The sequence below is a fragment of the Girardinichthys multiradiatus genome, chromosome 15 (assembly GCF_021462225.1).
Source record: "Girardinichthys multiradiatus isolate DD_20200921_A chromosome 15, DD_fGirMul_XY1, whole genome shotgun sequence".
NCBI lineage: Eukaryota > Metazoa > Chordata > Actinopteri > Cyprinodontiformes > Goodeidae > Girardinichthys > Girardinichthys multiradiatus.
Window position 1 is genome coordinate 8138883 of NC_061808.1, and position 21217 is coordinate 8160099.

The 21217-nt window shown below is 39.1% G+C and overlaps 1 protein-coding gene and 1 long non-coding RNA gene across 3 annotated transcripts; one reads left to right on the forward strand and one right to left on the reverse strand.

Moving 5' to 3' along the window:
- Positions 1–733: 733 nt before the first annotated feature.
- Positions 734–19138, reverse strand: tfap2d (transcription factor AP-2 delta (activating enhancer binding protein 2 delta)). Of its 2 annotated transcripts, XM_047387193.1 has the most exons (8): positions 18924–19138; positions 17800–18318; positions 14747–14807; positions 7152–7317; positions 5582–5700; positions 5352–5493; positions 4830–4943; positions 734–3431 (listed from the first exon to the last, which is right to left on the reverse strand). In XM_047387193.1, exons 1-8 carry the CDS (start codon positions 18960–18962, stop codon positions 3215–3217), a joined length of 1377 nt encoding a protein of 458 aa, XP_047243149.1. In that variant the 5' UTR covers positions 18963–19138; the 3' UTR covers positions 734–3214. The 2 variants fall into 2 exon arrangements, with proteins under 2 accessions (XP_047243149.1, XP_047243148.1); XM_047387192.1 differs by lacking the exon at positions 18924–19138 and having other exon boundaries at positions 17800–18369.
- Positions 19139–19383: 245 nt separating this feature from the next.
- Positions 19384–20339, forward strand: LOC124881574. Its single transcript, XR_007041691.1, has 2 exons — positions 19384–19510; positions 19892–20339. It is a non-coding gene; the product is annotated as an uncharacterized LOC124881574 (long non-coding RNA).
- The last annotated feature ends 878 nt before the right edge of the window (positions 20340–21217 follow it).

Genomic DNA, 21217 nt, shown 5'->3' on the forward strand with positions numbered 1-21217 from the left:
AGATCTAAAACAGGTGGTTTCAAAAGTGTAGATACAAGCATGTGTTGCTGCTCAAAGCATCTCAGGGAAATCCTGGTTGCATATTTTTATTTGCAGCACACCAAATGCAACCAGTCAAACCAGGAACATACTGGTCTCCGCCACCTGTGTCACTTCCTTCTTTTACAGCTCTCTTTACCATCATTACTTCTCCACCCGAGGCTCAATTTGTGCTGATGCCGGGTGACAGATCAGTGCAGACATCAGTGTAAATGCATCCTGTCTGACTGTGTGTGTGTGTGTGTGTGTGTGTGTGTGTTTGTGTGTTTGCATTGTGCAGTGAACGTGACCTCCTTTCTAAATGACTGGAATATTAACAAGCAAACAGAACCCGCGGAGCCCGGATGGAGACGCCAGCAGGCAGTTGCTCTTCCTTCTGTTTTATCATTAGATTTTTAGAAAATGTGAATAAACAGGGAACCTGACAGAAGTCGCTCAAACTGAAGGAAAACACACAGGCGTTTGAAGATTCCTGTAGGTAGAGCTTTCTCTCGCAACATTAGACAAGAACTATGGCTTTTCATAATTTTGACACTGTGAACTCTTTTAGATATTTCACACTCACTGGCTTTGATCTGCACTGTGTGTTTTGTCTCCGCTCACTCTGTTGCTTCCTGATGTTTGCACACATGTGTTTATATATGAAGCGTGTATATTTGCATGTGAGTGCAACAGATGACAGAGTCAGACTAAATAAAAATCTGTAGAACACAACTGTCTTTATTGAACACCAGCATTTTAGAAGGTTGGGATTTAACATTTATATAGTCGAAAGCCTACAAGAAAAGTTATTTAAATATTTATATATATCTGTACAAATGTTCATGAGCAAGTCGGAGGGCTCGTGTCGGCTAAACTTGCAATCTGGATCATGTACGAAGACAGACATGCACAAAGCAAAGTCACTCTTTTACAAAATGGCTGAGTTGGACCCTTCTCTTTTGCTTTTATTCACTCTCTCTCTTAAACAAACACACACACACACACACACACACACACACACACACACACACTGACACATTCATGCTGAAAACACAGTCACACACCCCTCAGTGCAGCCTACTGAGTCTTGTTATTGTTTCTGCCATCTACATGGTTAACAGACAGCTTGAAAATACAATGTCTTCATAACCCTCACACATTTTCACATTTAGTCACATTACAACCACAAAATTAGGCCAACATAACGTAGCACATATTTGTGAGGTGGAAGGAAAATGATGCCCATTATTGAAAATGTTTTACAGATAAAATTCAGAGAAGTATTCAGCCTCGCTGAGTCGATACCTTGTAGAACTGTCTTTTGCTGCGAGTACAGCGGCACATCTTCTAAGGTATGTTTCTACCATCTTTGCATACTTTGAGGCTGAACTTTTTTGTCCATTTTTCTTTGCAAAATAGCACAAGGTCAGTCAGATTGGATCAAGAGGATCTGTGAACATAACTTTTCAATTATTGCCACCGATTTTTAATTGGGTTTATGTCTGGATTTTGACAGGGCCCTTGTAAAGGCCAGCACATGAATATGCTTTGATCCAAACCATTCCACTGTAGCTCTGGCTGTGTGTTTTGGGTCGTTCTCTACTGGAATGTGAACCTCTGCCACACTCTCAAATCTTTAGAAGCCTCTAACAGGTTTTTCTTACAGGATTGCCCTGTACTTAGCTCCATCCATCTTCCCATCAACTCTGACCAGCTTCCCTGTCTCCACAGCACGATGTTGCCACCACCATGTCACAGTGCTGTGTTCAGAGTGAGGTGCGATGTTTTGTACCAAACATTATGTTTTGCTTATTGGCCAGAAAGTTCATTTTTCACATGGTTGCTGTGTCCCACATTGTGTGTGGAAAACCTTTAATGTCTCCATTTAAAAAGCAAAATATGCAGTGCAAATCTGGCCCTGGCTGTGGATCTCTGCAGGTCTTTCAGAGTTACTATGGGGTATTTTGCTGCCTCTTTGAATATTGTTTTTCTTGCTAAGTCTTAGATTATGGCCAAGTCTTGATAGGTTGTTTGCAGTCATGCCATACTCTTTCCATTTTCACATAATGGGCTGAGAAGTTCTCCATGAGATGTCCATTGCATTGTTTAAGAACTGAATCCTGCTTCAACCTTCTTCACAACTTCATTCCTGACCTGTTTAGTGTGTTTCTTGGTCTTCATGAGGCGGTTTGTTTACTTCTGTTCTCTTAAAAACACTCTGAGGTCTTTACAGAACAGCTGAGGTTAGAATGAAACAAAATTAAAAATACGTGGGCTACAGTTTCTAAATAGGTAAAGTCTAAAGGCAGTTGATTGTACTATATTTTATTTAGGGGCATCTGATCAAAAAGGCTGAATATATTTGCATGCTACACTTTTCCGATCTTTATTAAAATATGTCTTCTTCCCTTAATTTTGCAATTATGTCCTACTTTTTGTTGGTCTATCACACAAAATCCAAATAAAACACTGATATTTGTGGTTGTAACATGACACAATGTGCAAAAAACTCAAGGGACATAAAGACTTGCTTGGTACTGTAAAAATAAAAGCCAGATTGTTGTAGTTCAAGTGTTCCTACAGGTTACTGGGGGTGTTTGCGTGCAGGGATGAGGTTTGGAGGTTTGCATTCAGAGCTAATTTGCTAAAATTGCGGGGAATTACAAATTTCAATTAATTGAAAATTTAAGCAAAATGTAGATATTTGAAAATGATTTGCAATCACTTAATCCTAACTATTCAGAACAAATCAATTATCAGAGCAGAAAAACATTTTCAGTTTTTGCTGTCTGTCACAATAAATGCATCAATGTGTCTTTGTAAAGCTGGCTGTTCACACCCTAACCTGGAGAAATATAACATTTTCAGAATAAATAACCAAAAAAACTAAAGGTTTCAGATGAGTCTCCATGGCGATTCTCGTTTTTGATTTTTTCATCCTCACTTTTCATGTTTGGGACTGTTAAAATAGTGTTAGACTTCAGCATAAGATAAGCAATAGATAAATAAATTGGAATAAATATGTCCTTAAGAAGATATTCAAAATGTGTGGGAGTTACTCCAGTATGAAGTCCCACACACACACCCACACACACATATACTCATTCATACACAGATACACTCCTAAGATTCAGCGCTCCAAGGCACGGCAACCAGGTGTGTGAGTGTTGGGGGGGGGGGGGGGGGGGATGTGCTACTCAGTCTTTTCTGACTTCCCGTCCTTGTTCTGGGATTCGACTGTTTTCCGGAGCTGCGTCTTTTCCGAGCTGTTGTTGATTTGTTGCTCGTTGGGTCCGCTCGTTTTCCCACTCGAGTTTTTGTCCAGGTAGTTGAGCATCTCGCTCAGGACTGTCTGGAAAGTGCTGAGAGCTGCGCAGACCGCTGGCGTACCGAAGCCGTGAGTGATCAGGCTGGAGAGGTAGAATACAGAGAAATATGTCATCATGAGGGTTGGCAGAGTTCATGCTTCTTTAGGACTCTGGAAACTAAAGCTTCATCAAATCCTCCCACCATAGGTTTTAATGTCCACTGAATGTCTGAATTTGGCTTCAACCCTTCAAGAATTCATGGGGAGAAGATATAGGCTATAGAGACTTTTTCCATGTGAACAATTCCAGGGCCGACCACATCTGATGTGAGATTTGCTGATATTTTTCTATGGTTTTGAGTTGTTGACTTGAAAGATTAATTGCTTTGGAAACATCTGAGGGTTACTTTTTACTCTTATATTGACTTCTTTTTAGACAGGAAATGCTATGATTGTCACCCCAGTGTATCAAAAAGAAGCTAATTCCAAGACTTAACTCAAATTCCAAGAGTTACCCCGCTTCTATCCCTTCCTCTCCCACTATTCCTTCGCACTTATTCATTTATTGGTTCAAATATTTTACTGACAAATGTGACATTCCTTTACGAAGTCATTGATTGTCACTGATTCCTTCTGCACCCACTACCAAAATCCACCACATCTTAAGCCTATCAAATGAGACATTACAGTTAAATGGAGAAATATGACCTTATTTCTACAAATATTTTGGTGTGCATCAAACTACATATTTAGATACGTGATCTTAATGCTTATTAGGTCAATTAACGCTCAAAACCAAATTATGTCCTTCAATTAAACTAAGATAACTCTGAGTGACCTCCAGCTGGTTTGTATTATCTTTTAGAGTCAGATAACAGGATTTATTTATAGTGCACTATGAGCAGAATACAGATAATTATTTTATATTTGGAGGTAGCAGCAGTTATGAAATGCCTCCCTGTGAGCATGAATTGTACCAGGGGTGTCCGCCTCCAATCTGATTATTGATAGTGACCGGTAGAAACAGACCAATTAGCATTCCTTTAATAAATTTCAAGCAATGCTGAATTAAGAGTCAGTAGAGATTCAAAAGATTCACCAGCTCATGTAATAAAATAAAAGCTAAATGGTTAACACAATCCTAAAAGCTCATTGCTCAGTACTCACTTTATGCGCCCCAAAGGATGGTTTTCTGCAGTTTTCCTCTACGCTCATGTCTTTGATTGCTTATCAGTTGATAACTCAACCCTCTTTAGCAGTTTGATAAAACTTCTGCGAGTGGTGACGCCATACATGTGACATTTCTGCTAATGAGGATGCGTTCTCTCCTCCTGCTCTTTGTGCCAAATATCAAAATGCACAGCTGCGTCTTTCAAAAACTGGCAAAGAGGTCACTGGCACGACAAGCAAAGCTTCTCGATTAGGCGTTTTAAAACACAGAGTAACACAAATCAGGCAGCTTCCTTAAAGATTTCCCATCATTTTCTTGTAGAAATGTTACCTGAAGTGTGTGAGGTGTCTCTGGATGTCCAGGTCCAGGATGGGGGTCGGCCTCGAGGAGCCCAAAGGAGATCGATCTTGGCTCAGTAAGTCCTGGAACTCCTTGCAGATTTGCCTGACAGACAGGAGGGAGGGAGGGACTGAGGGTTTACCATCTGTCTCCAACACAACCAGCACAAATCTAGAGTTCATTATTTTCCTTCCTCTGCACCCAACAATCTTTATTACTTTCAATCATTTGGAGTAGTTCCTTTTCATGCATCACAATAATAACAACGCTGCTTATGCGTGGAATTTTCCTTGGTGACCAAAAGTCTGCATTTTCATATGAAATAAAGCCCTTCTTCATTTCTAAAACAACATTTTTAAGGTAAATGCAACAGAAGAACCTAACACAAATACCTCTAACAACTTTAAATATATAAGATAATACTATTTAAAACACCTGAAGCACATCCAGAAGTTTTGTTTTATGTACTATTGTAGGTGAGTATATGGGAGTGTTTTTTTTTTTTATTCTCACTTTGTTGCCAGGACCATTTTCTTGCGTGCGTTGGTCTCTTTCGGCTCACTGTGCTGCCTCGCCAAATGTTCTCCCACCGCCTTGCTGGGAAACTCTGTCTCACAGGTGTAGCCGAAGTCCCTCGCCAGGTGGAGCGCCTCACCTGCAGCGAACAAAAACAGAGGAATAAGCAGTGAGAGAGGCACTGAAAAGGATTAAATATTAAAAACTTGATGAGTGAAGTGACGTACCTTCCACCAGGGAGGTGAGTAGGGTGACATTGGCAGCTTTCCGTCTTCCTGCTGGCAGGTTGAGGCCTAAGCGATCTAGTTTCTCACGAAGACACCGGCCGCCGTTCTTGGACTTTGCTCTGCAAAGAAAAAAATCATATATTTAATGAACTCTGACAACTTTAACTGCACAAGAAAACATTGGCAGCACCAGGTTCCCATTTGTAAAGAAATGTAAAGAAATTCAAATGATAGAACTCATTTAGTTTGACTAAGGCAAAGTAAAAATTAAACAGATTAAAACATCTAATTTATTACATTTCTAACAAGGTTTTGCATTCCTTTTTTGTAAACTCTGTCATCTAGAATGTGAACTGGTGTATTTTGCAACATAAAAGTCAACAATTTGTCATCTTTTGTGTGAAATTTGTAAAAGTTTCTGTTTGTGAAATAGATTTTTCCTCAGCTCGTTGACTTTGCTGATCACTTTGTGGCTTGTTTTCAGCAAATGAAGCTGACAGAGTAGAGAAAATAATTTCTACAACATTATATCCAAGGGCATCTTTTGATATGACCAATGTGGCATGGCCTAAGGGGCACCACCAGGTAATAATTATATAATTTAATAAAATGAAGAATAAAATAGTTACCAGTCATTTGTTGCTCATTGAGGTTTTTTTAAAATTGATTATTTGCATGTCCAGTTCCTGAAAAGGAGGCGCCTCTCTTATGTGCCTGGTATTTTAAGAAATTCAAAGATTCTTTAAAACACAATTTAAGATTTATTAACCCTTAATTCTGTGTTTGAATTTTTAATAAAAGAGCATTTTGCACTGCTTTTTGGGCATTGAAGAAACCTCAAATATTACAGACTGATAAATCCTGGATTGAGTATTGTAGTGGTAGATTGGAGAGGCTAATCCGGAGCACCATTCATGCAACAATGTCTACAGTTAACATGAACTACCAATTGCTGCAACATTATCAATATCAATCCACGAAAAGATTAGCATCCCCATTTGTTCTTTATGTTTTTCTCTCCCTTTGTTGATGCATCGCCTGGTAGCCATGTTCTGTCTGCTCCCTTTCTCCTCTCTTCCCCCCCTTCTCTCTTTCTCTCCAGCTCATCAATAATACAACGCTGGCAACTCCTGCTTTCCTCTGCTTTCTCTGATCCTGGCATGCTTTGGCCTGGTCTCGCCTCCCTCTGGCTCCTTGGGCATGACGGCGCATGCAGCCCAGGCCTTCTTGTGGGTGCAGCTATATATCCTCTGTTTTATCTGAGGTGCAACAAAGACTCTCCGAAGCTCAGCAGCCAGATTTAGGCCTGAAAAATCACAGCTTCTGCTACCAAAAATCCCTCTCTATCACACTCATGTCCCCACTTGCACATTATTACACATTGTGTGAGGATTTATAAAGAGTGTAAACTGTATAAAATATATATTTTGACTATTTAATCCTTTTATTTCAGAGTATGCCCAGGGTTTTCATAAAATGTTCTAGCACATTTACAGCTGCACAGGAAAAGAGTTTAATATGTCCTGTTGTTAATCACCATAGCTGTGTCAACAGCTACATTTGCACTGACCTGCGCAGGATGCCGCCCAACAGGGAAGCATTGAGGCACTCTGGGGGGGACAGTCTTCTTTTCACCTCAGCAATGGTGACTTTGTACTTGGAGGTGGAGCTGAGCAGCGAGAGTCGGCCCGGTACAGAGCAGAAAAGGTCTGTGGGATTCACCACGCATGTCCCCCCTGCAAGTACACACAGCAACACTGTCACTATGTAGTTCAAGGTGGACAAGCAGCACAACATTTGGACATTTATAGTGATTTAAAGAAGCTGCCTGTAAAAAGTAAAAACACAAATTAAAAAGAAATTTAAAACATTGCAACAGAAACTAGTGCATGGTATTCTGATGCCTGGCATTGGTGGCTTTCAGCATTTCTTTTGTGAAGCGCTGATTTCTTGGTTTGTTTCAATGTGTGAACGTAACTGATACAGTAGCTGTAATATTGGGGAGGCATTTCAATTTTAACCATAACGCTGAAATAAGCAATGCAATAGCAGAATTGGTTGAGGGGCCACAGGAGCCCAATGGCAGCTCAATAAATTTGTTGAATAGTCTTATTTACATATTTTTATGATTATGTTACATGATTTTATGAATTTAAGACCTAGAGAACAAGGTTCAGCAAGTTTATTTATTTATTTATTTGGCAGCCTTTTTTCTTTCATAGCATGCCAATTATTCACTTCCAGCAACGTCCACTAACCCCACCTAAATAGTAAAACATCTGAATTCCTAAAATTCTGTATGCCCGTTTTGGTTTTGGTGTGCCCACACTGAGATTATCAGGGGCCCCATCTGGCCAACCCTTTAAAGCATTCTGGAGGATCCCCTCCAGCTTCAGCAATAACATCATAATCACAGCCTAATTTATACCAGTGGACAGAATACAATGTACCTAACATGTGTGTTCTGGTGTATTTTAGACCTGAACAGCTACAGGAGCCTCTAGGGACAATTTTATTATTAAATAAAATCTGGATATTCCTTCTGCTCTGTTTGAATGAAAGTCTTCATAAGCAACCATCTTATTTATATACAATACAGCAAAGAAATTAGCAAATGGCTCATTTTAGAGTACTTTGTGCAATGAAGACCACAGGATATATATGTTTCATGTTGGGTTTTTGGTCATTTACAGTTTAATTTTAAAAGAAGCATGTACATTAGTTTTTTTATTGAGATGTTTCACATGACGTTCCACACATTTGGACTAATGTCCACTTCTGCTCACAGAAGCTACTTTAACTGTGTAAACATCTTGTATGAGGTCTCTCTAGTTCTTATTTCAAAGAATCCTTTATAATATATTTTTTGCAGTGCAAAAAAAAGAGAGGGTTATAGATATGACGAGATCAACAAGAAAGTATTTTATCTAATTTCTAGCTGAAGTTTCATTTCTAATGATGTGTAAAGAATCACTTATTTGGAAAGTTTATGTGTGAGAAAGTGCACTGCTAAAACTTTTTGGTATTTCAACAATAGCCCAACAGCCAGAACATCCAGTCAGGTGAGAGCATGTGAATATTTAAAACTGGCTGTTTTGAGCCTGAAAACATGTTTTCAGTAAATCTCAATTTTTAAAAATATTTCTGAAGTGCTGATCAAACATGCAAAACTATTATTTTAAAGCTGGTTCTTGACAAATCACAGATCCATATTTTCCCCTTATACTACTGTATTTCAGTAACATCCGAAAGGAAAATTAATCCTTTTATGTAAATGTGATATTGAATGCATGCCTTAATAAAAAGAAGTTCTTCTCAGCCCTCCGACAGACTTTTTAAATATAACATATCATTATTTCTTTTTAATCGTTTACATATATTTATTGTCCAGGTTCAGCTCAATATTAATCCTTAGCTTTTCTTCCAGAAGGCGAAAACAAAACATTCTTTCCACCAATCTCATTGTGTACTTGTGGCTTCTGAATGTGTGATTAAATGATGCAGAATGCTGTTTCTCATTATTAATCACACCTGCATCAATGCTACTGGTTATTTCTGAAATATATTTATAAACAAATGTAAAATATGTATTGATTTCTCTGGGTGTGTGTTTTCATTATTAAGCTTTCACTTGAACTGAAGTAGCCGAAATGCAAGGTTTTTGTCTGATGTACTGTAGGCTATATTCTATTATTTATCGGCCTCGTTATCAGATCTAACAGCAGGGTGTGTTACTTTGTTATTAGCTGTGTTGAATATGATGAAGAGAAATAAAAAGAAACCTTTTGAGCTAAATGGAAGAGTGCTGCAGGCTAAGATTGGACAACATTTTTGTGGGGCATTTTAGATTATTTGACCACCAACAAGTTTTTGTTTTAATGAAAACCCACTGTGGAAGCATCACCAAATCTAAATGCACTCCTATCTATTTCTACATGAATGTCCTCCAGATCATTTGTTCATTTTTAGCTAATTTTATCTGAGTTTTAATCTTCAGACTAAATATAATTCAGTTTAACTCACGGTTTAATCATCTGTACTAATTTTTGTTTCAGGCAACTAAATCTTATTACATTTTAGGCGACTAAATTAAATGTAGTCAGGTAAAATATGAAGTCATAAATGAATGCATTTTTCCTGCCTGTTAAACCTTCAAGGAAAATAGTTTCTTTTCACTTAAAACTTAATTTATCTTAATATGAAATAAAACTGAAGTTATGTTTTGCAGTGCAATGAAACAGATCCACAAGTTTTGCAAAATGTCTGTTTTTGTCATTTAAGGTGAAACGTTCTCAAATGTACACTCTTCCTTCTTCCTGGTGTCAATGTTTTATTTTCCACATTGTTCCAAAAGAAGAGAATCTCCAACAAAAACGCAAGACCTTCACGTCTTGCTCAATGCCATGGGTCATTTCCTTCATACTGTCCAATAAGATTCAATCTCATTGGCTACTTTCCAAGCTAGTCTCTCCTTTCTACTCGACTAAAACTTGATCTGTATGAGTTTTGATTTTATTAAGTCAGGAATTCATCAACAAAATGAACACTGCTCTTCAATCAAGCCTTAAAACAAATTCAATCAATCCAGGAATACAAATATTCAAATATTTTATAAATAGATGTTTGTTAGCTATGGAGTTATATCATTCTGAGATGAGTTGCTGTCTAGATAAAAATTTAATTGAGGTCACTCTACAATCAAGCCTTAAATGTAATTCAATCATTGGATAGTTTAACTCTGCAACATGAGCAACATCTCACTCTCCCTATTGTCTAAAGCTAATTTTAACCTGTCACTGCACAGCAATCAGATCCACCATACTGTTTGTTTAGAGTTGCCAGAAGAAGACACAAGAAAGGAAAAAACTTAATTGGTCTGAATAATGTTGTCTAAACACCATATTGAGCTTTGATCATCATACACAAAATATTTGGGTTGTTTTTAGATTTTTAAGGATACGTATGTGCTCAGTTTGGTCATCAGGTTTAAAAACTAACCCAAAGTGTCTTATAGCTTCCAACACCTCAAGGTGTTCCTCCAATTTAAGCAAAACAAAAATTTGGCCTGTATGATATTTTATTTCAAAGTATTGCTCACTATGTTGTTGAAGTTCAGAGAAAACAAAATTTGAGTGACATGTTTGGTCATTCGCCCAGGGTGCCATTCAGCTTACATACATTAAAACATATTCAGCATGAGTTACATGAAAATGATCATAAGGCTGTGAGGCTACACTTGATTGCATCAATACCACCTGCATAGACTTACACTTTTGTCACAACAAGAATGCTTTGCTGTATTGCTAAAAAGCATTTGATTTGCAAGAAGTAGACATCTCTCGGGTTAAGTGTTAACATATTAGTTATTTCCAAATTCCAATTAACGCATTCATTTTTTCTACATTTTGTCTTATACCTTTCAAGATCTATCCCACATCACCTGAAACATGCTGCCCCAAATAATAATCTCTCATTTGGTAAATTGTTAACAAGAAGAGGTAATACATTTTAAAAACAGAGGAAAATCGTGTTTGTTTTGATGCACTTCCTTTGACATAAAGAAATTTATAATCCACCTTAAATAAATGGTTTTTCTCTTTCCTGTGGATTGCTGAAGCAACTCGTGTTTGATGCTGACTATATGCCCCTATATGTGATGCCACCTCAGTTCTTCCATGTGACTTTGGTGATAGACCTCCTACCCAAAGTTATGGTACCCTGAGGTTTCATACAAAAACTCCATGCGTGGAATGAAACAGTACTGTCAACTTTAATGAATATAAAGTACTTAGCTACAGGGTTAACAATATGCTACATTTTATTGTTGTCTAAATCAAATAATAAACGTTTGAAACTGGGATGAATAAATGTATATAAGCTTTTATCAGTTATGTTTGTTGACTTCTGTATGTACCTTATATGTTTTCTGTGGTTGTAGCCTTGTGACTACAGAAATGAACCAATGACTTGACCTTTTTGACTCTTTTTGTGCATGCACTGACAATTGAAGGGTATATCTGACGTGACACTTCTCAGCAACCACACCCACCATACTCTAAATCTAAGCTGCCAGGACAGGAGGAATAAAAAGGTGAATTACAAAATTATTATGTTACTATTCTCTAAATATTAGATACTAATTTTGACAATCATACATACTTTTAGAATAGTCGAAAAAGCTTCTTGGATGAAACAAACCACTATCAGCTTTAACTGATATCAAATATTGCTATTAATGGTTAGTTACAGGGTTAAACTTACCCTGACATTTGTTGATATCTAAAAAAATAAAGGGAAATTTAAATTAAGTTGATTAAACTAATGTTTATTTATGTTTGCTGATTTATATTTTATATGCATTTTGTGTTTACAGATGGAAATTAGCCAAATGCCTTGAAACGGTTCTTGTTGATGGTCCGAGACATTAACATAAACTAAACTAAATCAACCGTACCTTATTTTTTCTCCACTGGCAATCTTTTGTTCATAGTCAGCAGAAATGTTGTGGATTTTCCTCATTTTCTGGCTGCAGGAAGACTGTTAAAAAAAGTGTCATCCAGGTTCAGTACCGTGGACAGCTCTTTTGCACCTTTCATTCCAGCACTTGGACAGCGCCTCCAGCCCACAGCATAAAAACAAAGGCCGACTGAGTGAAACCCGAGTTCGGGTTTCTCTCAGCCTGTCGATAGACAGGGCTGCTGTTGGTTACGCTCCGGCGCACGGGCGCGTGCGTGCGTGCGTGCGTGCGCGCGAGTCCGTGCCCGGGCTCGCCTGTTGCCTGCATGTGACATAAACCCGCGCTAACCTGTCCGTCAGGCTCACGCGCTCTGACAGGGGCGCGCGTCTCTGAAAGCCGCACGGTTCACATCATATTAATTCCCCTAAAAATGTTTTGATTCAAAGTAGTTTGTATTTTATGTTGCCAAGGGCGATCGAAAAGAGCTATTGCCGGTAGTGCAGTCAGTGGAGCGCGCGGGCCCAGAGGCGATAACGGTATTTAAGCAACGGAGAGTAGCCTCGGGCTGCGGCGCGAGCGGCGGGCGGGATCACACGCGGAATCAAGCGCCTTTTACGAGTTTGCCACGAAAATTAAAGAAAAAGAGACAAGGGCCAAATACCGTTCTCTTCATATTTTAGCAACAATGTTTATAGCTGCAAAAAGAAAAAAAATGTATTGACAGGAAAGGGATGTGCTCGCGCGGAGCAACGTAGCGGGGGCGCGCGTCAGACAGATCAGCTTGTTCTTTGCGGGCCTCTGTTAGAGCTGAAGAGGAAAAAGGGAACGCAGCGTGATTAAAAACACAGACGACTCCTCCTAAGTAGGATCCGCATTTCTTGACTGATTTTCTTTTGAAAAAGGTTATGTGAATATTCATGCCGCCAAAGCCGCAGTCAGAAAGAACAACATTAATATGATCTCGGCTGAATCCGGGGGCCCCACTCGGCATTAGCATATCAAAGCGTGCGCCCGAGGCGAGAGAAGCTATCGATACGGGAGCGGGAGGTAAAGCAAAGATTATTGGTTGTGATGGTTGCAGCGGCTGAGCTCAGGGCCAAATACGGCGCACCATAAACCGAAAGTGATGGCGAAGGGATTCCCGCGTCAATCTGAGAGAAAAGCCCCAACACCTAGGCAGGGCAGGGCTGATGAAAAATTTAACCCAAAAGACACTAGCCTTCTTCTGCTTCTGTATGGAAAATGGAAACACAGTCACTGTGCAGGGAAAAAAAGAAACACAAGCAAGCTTTGATGGAGCAAAAAGAAGATCCGCAGCGTGTTTAAGCCCACTCATGAGGAAACAGGATGGCCTGCTATGTGTTTACACAGGCCCAAACAACATGCGCAGGCAGTCTCAAACACCTTCATCCTCTAAACCCAGAGTTAAAGTTACTGCATCACTGCATTTTAATAAATACTAATGTTAACATCTAAATAAACACAACAATATAATTACTAAAGTAATTAAGAGCCAATAGGAATAAAATGACCCTACACTCAAAATTAAAAGGCAAATAAAAAGGATGAATTTAGTTTAATAGATTTTTTAATATATTATTTTTGCTGTGAATTGACAATTGATAGCAAATCTGAGCTACTAATGCAAATGAAGATATACAAATAAAAGATAAAGAATTTCAAGTCTGAAATTCCTCAAATGGATATTATTGTAATTATTATTATCACATATGACTTTAGTCTGCTACACAAATATGGATTTGCAATGGTGGTTTTTGATGTGGCTCACTACCCAGGGGAGGTTTTATAAGGGGCAGCACAAGCAAGTTTTCTATTGTTTATTTTTAGTGTGCACTCAACACGGTGCGTGCAGCCCCCAGTGTACTATAATCATTATAAGAAAATATGCCCACACACCCCACCTTGCTAATGACAGCAGAGTAACTATGCTAAATGAAATGTGTAGTTAGCTATTTATAAGGAATCTTTAATAGATAATAATTTCTTGTTCAAACCCCATAACACTTGGACTGATCAAAGCTTAACTGGATATTCTGCATTGAATGGAGATTCTATAAAACATTTTTATGTATTATTTGTACAATATGACAGAGAAATTCTGTGTAATTGTTTGGACATCAGGTCCATCTTAGATTAAATGGATCTGCACCCATTACAGTTTATTGAAAACATTGTTCTAATTTGTAAAACCCATCACTCAAATTCAAGAATATATATATATATATATATATATATATATATATATATATATATATATATATATATATATATATATATATATATATATATATATATATATATATATAAATATATATAAAGTGGACAACCTTTGTCTTTTGATGTGTCATCTCAAGCATTATTATTACACATTAATTCGTCACTTTGTTGACATTTTAATTGTCTGGGAGAGTTTAGTGTGCCTGCTCCCCGAACAATAACGTAGGTGTTGAGTGACAGTTCGTTTCGCGGTGGAAGTGGGGAGCAGTGCGGGTGTGTGTATGCGTGTTCGTGTTTAAACAGGCGAGAAAAGCGGTGCCGTTCCTGCTGTAACATTTTGACAGGAGACAAGAGAGGAGTGTTCCGCCTGTTTGTCTGTCTGCTCGCTGTCTTGTCTTGTGTCGAGCCGCGATTGTTTTCACGGCCTCCGGTGCAACAACACAGAGAGGAAATAAACGGGGGGCCCTTACCTCTCCGGATGACGCCCCCTTGGCCGTTCAGTACGAGCCCACACTGTGCCTCCACGGAACCCTGCAGAAACAAGGACTCATTAGTTTGGTATACTGCAATAACACGCTTGCTGCAAAGCTTAATACTATGTTTGTTGTTTTTACGTACAGGTGCACACAAGATCCGAGGCGTTGATTCAAGTTATGAACTGTAAATCAGCCAAGTGAAGAAATCTTTCTATTTATGCTGAGTATTTGTTCGGATACTTTCAATGGATCAATTTCCCCAAAAACACAGCAGAATTCAGTTAGAAAAGTGAGAGAGCTTTTATTTAGCTCTGACAAATATTTCCAAACTGTGACGTTTTAGCCCATATACTGTCTAAGTTTAGCCTATCGAAAACAAACAAAACAAACAAACAAATAAATAAATAAAATCTTTCCAACACATTTCGACATCGACAGACGTTTTGTGGAAAGTAGCAGCACCAATGAATTTTTCCTACGCGCAATATATTTTATTAATAGGAACTGAAAAGAATAAAAGACAATTTTAATTAGTTCAAACATTTAGTTTTATTATTTATTTATTTTTAATATGCCAAAATACTATTTTTGTCCTTTTATCTCACTCCTGGGCCAGTCACCCTGCACCCACCTCCGTCATATAACAGCATAGGAAAAACAAGCTGAGTAACAATTTTTGGATCAACATAAATTTGAAAGATCTTACATAAAATTTTTAGATGGTATATGGATCCAATATTTTAGTTAAATATTAAGAGACTGACAGTATCCCAGTATCCAGTATCTTCTCAGCTTTTACTTTTCCGTCGCAATTTTACTCTGTTTAGGCGGAAGGCAAGGTCCTCTATACTATAGCTAGCTATGTCTATATATATATATATATATATATATATATGCTTTCACGCATCATAAAATGTATAAAAATGAATATAACTTTAGGCTGCAGCAAATTGAAGGAAGCCGTTTTGTTAGAAAGTGAACACCACTTAGGAAGCTTTGAGCAAATCTGAGGTCACAGTAAAATAAAAGATGCAGCTCACGGTTCGCCCAGAAACGAGCCTAATATAAGGCTTCTGGCTACAATCAAGGCCAGCGCGACTCATCCAGACTCAGAAATTAACTGAAGTGTCCGGAGTTGGTTGCAACATTCTGATACCTGTTGAAATTAGTATGTACAAGCATATATGGGCCTGTAATGTATGAGGATCTGTTCTCAGCAATACATTTTAGTCCGGATCAGACTCACGTACTATCAACAATGTCATCAAGAAAGAAGAACACGCGATTTTTATTCAGAAAACACTTAATCCCTCGTGCGAGCCTCGAGGCCTGGCCCACGCAGAGCCCCCTCTGATTAAAATAAAGTGGGAGTAGAAGGGAAAAAAAAAAAGAGATAGAAGGTGTGTGGAACTCCTTCTTAACCAGCCCCTGCTCTGTTTCTTTTCTTCTTATTCCGGAGCTAAAGTGATTATAAAATCAATATACAAAACGCAGAGGTCTTGCATGAATTAGCTCGCTGACGGGGGAAAGGTGTGGCAGCTGCTTTTGTTCGCCATGAAAATCTCTTTAACGCGCTCAAAGATGCGACGGGGCTGCACGAGACCATAGGCGCATCTGTTGGGTTCATACATCCGCCTCGTGCAAGCTCAGGTTCACAAGCCGCTCCTTTCTTTTCCGCAAATAAAAGGTCAAACGTGCGCCCCTTAAAATCCCGAAAGCCTATGGTAAAACGTAAAAAAAAGAAACATTTATATATCTAAAAAGAGCCAACGTATATAATAGGAATGTTGAATTGTATGTGAAATGATAAACCTTAAAAATAAAAAAACCCTCTTACAATAATAATTATGCTACTACTAATAATAATAATAATACATATTGATGTATTGTTTTCCTTATTTAAGATATTAAATCACATGCAGACAAAATTAAAAATACGACCAAAAAAGAGACATTAAATATTTCCATAATATATGCAATATATGCATAAATCCCTGTTTTTTATACCTGCATTAGCAAATTATAATTAAATATCTAAATTAAACGTTATTTAGATCATGTCGTTTGTCATGGAAAAATACATTTCTTAATTCAAGTTTACTATTATGCATGATCCTAAAACATCTATAAATATGGACAAAAGTGAGACTTTAACCAGTTGAACAAATTCTGCTTGGGGATAAAACACAGTTAACACGACTTAAACTGTCTCGGTGAGTTAAATTGTTTAACCAGAGCCAAGTCTTTGAAACCAGCTCAGATGTCGCTGCATAAGCAACAGAGTTGATTGACATTAAGTCCGTAATTGGATAAACTACGGTGCTTTATGGTCCTCGAGTCGGCTATTGTGTCCCGAAGCCCGATCCGTTAATCCGCCCTTTACCGGAGAATAGAGCAACCAGCGGCTTTTCTTTGCCCCAGCACACACACACGCTCAAAAGCCGTGCGAATCCCTCTTTTTTCATCTCGGCCAGTTCTTTACATCGAAAGGAATTATGTAAAAATATGGGTCACGTGTGTTTCTGGAAGAAATAAAGGGATGATTTCACAATAGGACTGTATAGACTGCCAGTCAATTAACCTTTAGAAACAGGCATGCTTTTCACAGTCGTCGTGCCGTGTGGACTTGACATTTACTTAGCCCCTTTGTGCACTCACGTTTTGCTTTGGAAACAAAATTATCTCAAGATCATATCCAATATTAGTAAAGTTACAGTCCCTGAGTGGAAATATAGGCCAATAAAGCTTTATGAGTCTCACAGACTGTAGACAGATGAAGCAGACAGGCGGACAGACAGACATCTGGCGCTGTTATTCTGTTCAATATTTCGGAATTGCAAAGTTGCTCCTACAATAAGAAGGGGGGCAGGTTTTTTGAATAGTGGGCCAGTGGGGCAGGGGATTCTGGGGCAGTGTGGCAGCCCTTTATACGCAGAACCATATCCGTGTTTACTACTTCTTGTTAAAGCAAAGGGAATCAAAATGAAGGAGATATTTTTGAAGGTGCATGGTGATGTGTTGAGTCTGGATTCGGAGGCCGCTGGTACCTGTAGGTCGTCTGCCGTCGGCGGAGGCAGACCAAGGCCGGCGGCAGGCAGCAGCCTTTGGTCCGGGTGGTGCATGCCGACGCCGTAGGCTTGAGAGCCGTGTGACGTCATCAGCGACAAGTCATGCCGCCGGTAGGCGTCGAGGCAGCCCAGCTCGCGCCGCTGCTGCTCGTCCAGGCACGAGGACTTCAGGGCCGAGCGCGCATTGTGAAGGTTGATGAAGTCAGTGGGCTCCCCGTGGTGGATCTGCTGGTAGTACTGGCCCGAGTGCAGCGAATTCAGCCCGTAGGCCTCCGGTGCCACGGCTGGGTGGGAGTGCTGGAACTCGTAGTGGAAGGACTGGTGATGCAGGGGCGTGTACTGGTGGTTGGCCGAAAAGTAGGGCGAGGCGAACTCCGTCCCCGCAGGCGCCGGGTAGGTGAGCGGCGACGAGGAGGAGTAGGCGACCGAGGAGTTGGCCACCGACTCCAGACAACCGAGCTGCATGAGCCGGTAGCTGTTTGAACCGTCGTGACGTATCTGGAAGATAATAAAGAGACAGAGAAAGATATGAGCAGTGTCATTTAGCATCAGCCGGTGTCTCCTCTCTGCCTCCCAAACACACTCCAAAACACAACTCACACACTCTCAAAGCGTTTTTTTTCTCTCTCCTCCTCACTTTAAACCACCTGAAGGAGATGTCATTTCAACGCGCCTGGGAGGGGAACGATAGCGCTGCAACAGGAGCAATAGGTAGTTTTTTTCCTCACATTGGCATGCCTGTCACTCTCTGAGCAGCATTTAAAAAGGCGTGCTGTTATATGTTATTATTATTACCGAGCTGCTGGCAAATTCACTACCCCAGCCTTGCTGCTCGCCATGGAGGAAAGGTAAGACACAGCGGAGAGAGTTCCGCCCTGAAATGTGCTAATCACACCGGCCGCATTTTCTTCCACACTTATAAAACAAATAAAATCTCTGAAATACTCTTTTCTAATCTTATGCATTTATTTTTATTTTCTCCCATTCAATGAAGGGAAGCTATATTTCTTTGACAGTTTAACTCAAACATATAGTAAATTCTGCAACCTTTGCTTTTTTTCAAAAAAATTTGAGGGTATTAAAGGAAATAAAAAGCAGCCTACCTCTGCGTCGTGGACAAGTCCGGGGAAGGTCGCTGACATTGTTCTTTCTCCAAAATAACCAGTAGTGTATTTTTTTACTTTCCTCTATGGCCCGATCGAATAATAATAATAACGATGATAAAAAAATGCGCTTTAAATTCCTCCAAAAAAGCGAGAGAGATGGAAAAGTCCCCTTTTGCGCGCTCTCGGTATTGGTAGAAAGCTGGTTGAACGCGAGCGTCTCCCCTCTGCACGGACGGGGCTGGCTCACGGATTTTGTACTTGCAGGGTATTTCTCGGCTGATGTCGTAGGTCCCTTGGTAATATAGAAGTTTTGAAAATTAAGCATCAGCACTGAGGAATGGGAGGACAATAGACGGGGAAGGAGCATCCCAGGAGACAAGGAATAAATATTGTATCTTCGCCCTAATAAGGAACCGAGAGCTTCTTTCAACGTTTTCGACGCTTTTTTCTGGACATTTTCTCCGTTTTTGACTCGTTTGTGTTTTCACAAGGTCCGCAGCTTGTTTTTCGTCGTGATATCATTTTTTTTTTACTCTCAGCTGCAACATTGTTTAACGAAAAACGTACGGATTTCCAACAAAATTGTAAGTTTGATTTGCATTTAAAAAAAAAAAAAAAGCTTTGAGTTTTACTGAATGTCAAGATATGCTCATATTTCTGCTGGAAGCTGTAATAGTTTTGTGAAACTGGATATTTTTTATTCTTTCTGCATGCACACAGGGTTAGGGTAATTTTAGCCTTTAAATTATTTTACAACAACTACTTATTTTACGTATTAGCCATTTGCATTTTCCAAAAATAACAATAAAAACGCATTTGTGTTCAAATTTAGTGATTAAATTTACCAAACGATTTACATAAAACATAATTTTTAGGATTAATATTTCCTAAATTGAAACATGTTCTTGTTTTAATGTTTTTATTATATGCAAATCTGTTGATTGTTTCTCCCTCTCTTTTTTCAGCTATTCCTAACGCCTACATTAATCTTTTTATGCATTTTGGTTATTTTCTTTCTTTTTTCTTTCCGGTCGTGGAGTGTTTTCTTTGTTGATAATACACTCATTATACATCAATGCTGTATTAAAGCCAGGCGTGCGCATGTCTGGATCCAAACGTGTTTATTATTATTCATAATTATAATTTTTTTGTTTACCTATGTGTTTTTCTCCATATTTGTCTTTCTCCCATTGCTATCACTTACCTGAACGCGCCCCCGCGGTGGTCCTGCCCAGCTGAACGGTGCCGTTATAGTGTACAGATGAGCGTGTTTTTGTTTACTTTTTGAAATACCTTGAGTATATTTCTTTTTCTTCTTTTTTTTTTTTTTTTTTTTTAGAAAATATACAGAAAAAAAAGAAATCCCTTATCTGATGCCATGGGTTGTCTTTAAATTATAGGAAAATAAACGCAGCTAAATACTAACAGGTGAATAGAGCCACAAAGAGAACCTGCAGTCAAAATACATACAATGCGATAAACATACAGAAAACAGGCACAGAGTTGCCCTCAGGCCTTCTGGTAAAAGCAATAGACATACATAAGGAGTAAACGGGGACGTTTTTTCGTCTGAGTCTGGTGAAGAGGAGAAAATGAAAATAAAGGAGAAGGATAGAAACTGGAGGAGCAGAGGAGAGGTATTCTACTGTCTGTCAGATTTCCTGCCATTCAAAAACAAGCCAGTCTACACACAGGGAGAGGGAGAGAGGTAGAGGGAGGGGGCAATAGCTCTTACTCGGAGCAGAGATAAGCTCTAATCAGTCTTGTTTTGGATGTCCCTATTTCCCCCTACTCAGCTATAACTGCAACCAAAGCGACTCCTTGATATTAATAAAGTGCAGACTGTGACCGCGCTGACGCCGGGACGCCGAGATTGACTCTGCGCTTTAATTAAGTAACTATTTTCCTTCCCATCTGTTCCTGCATCCGACTTAATCTCAGTCCAATATCGGTTGCAAAAAAGAAAAACAACCCACAATTAAATAATAATACAATCATAATAATTTGGCCTTTGTAAATATATTTGTTCTTTTTATTTTAGTGTGGCACCATATTTAACCCACATTCTACAATTATATGTACAACTGCTCACGTTACTAAAGAGTAACCCTCTAAATAAGATTATCTATTCGACAGAAGCTTCACTTCCTTCCTAATTAAGAGGTCGGTTTAAATCCATTGTCTTACATTCAAATGTAGAGGAGAAAAAGTCCTGTCCTCACAGGGAGCACATAGTGGCCCCAGTACAGCGGGGTAGTTGGGGGGGGGGGCTTAAATAGCCTCTTAGAATA

Coding starts and splice junctions, on each gene's coding strand:
- tfap2d (XM_047387192.1), bottom strand. CDS start 18,369: ATGCTAAATGACACTGCTCATATCTTTCTCTGTCTCTTTATTATCTTC. Junction 5,701..7,151: donor TTGGGCGGCATCCTGCGCAG/GTCAGTGCAAAT, acceptor TTTTCTTTGCAG/AGCAAAGTCCAAGAACGGCG. Junction 4,944..5,351: donor AAAATGGTCCTGGCAACAAA/GTGAGAATAAAA, acceptor CCTGTCTGTCAG/GCAAATCTGCAAGGAGTTCC.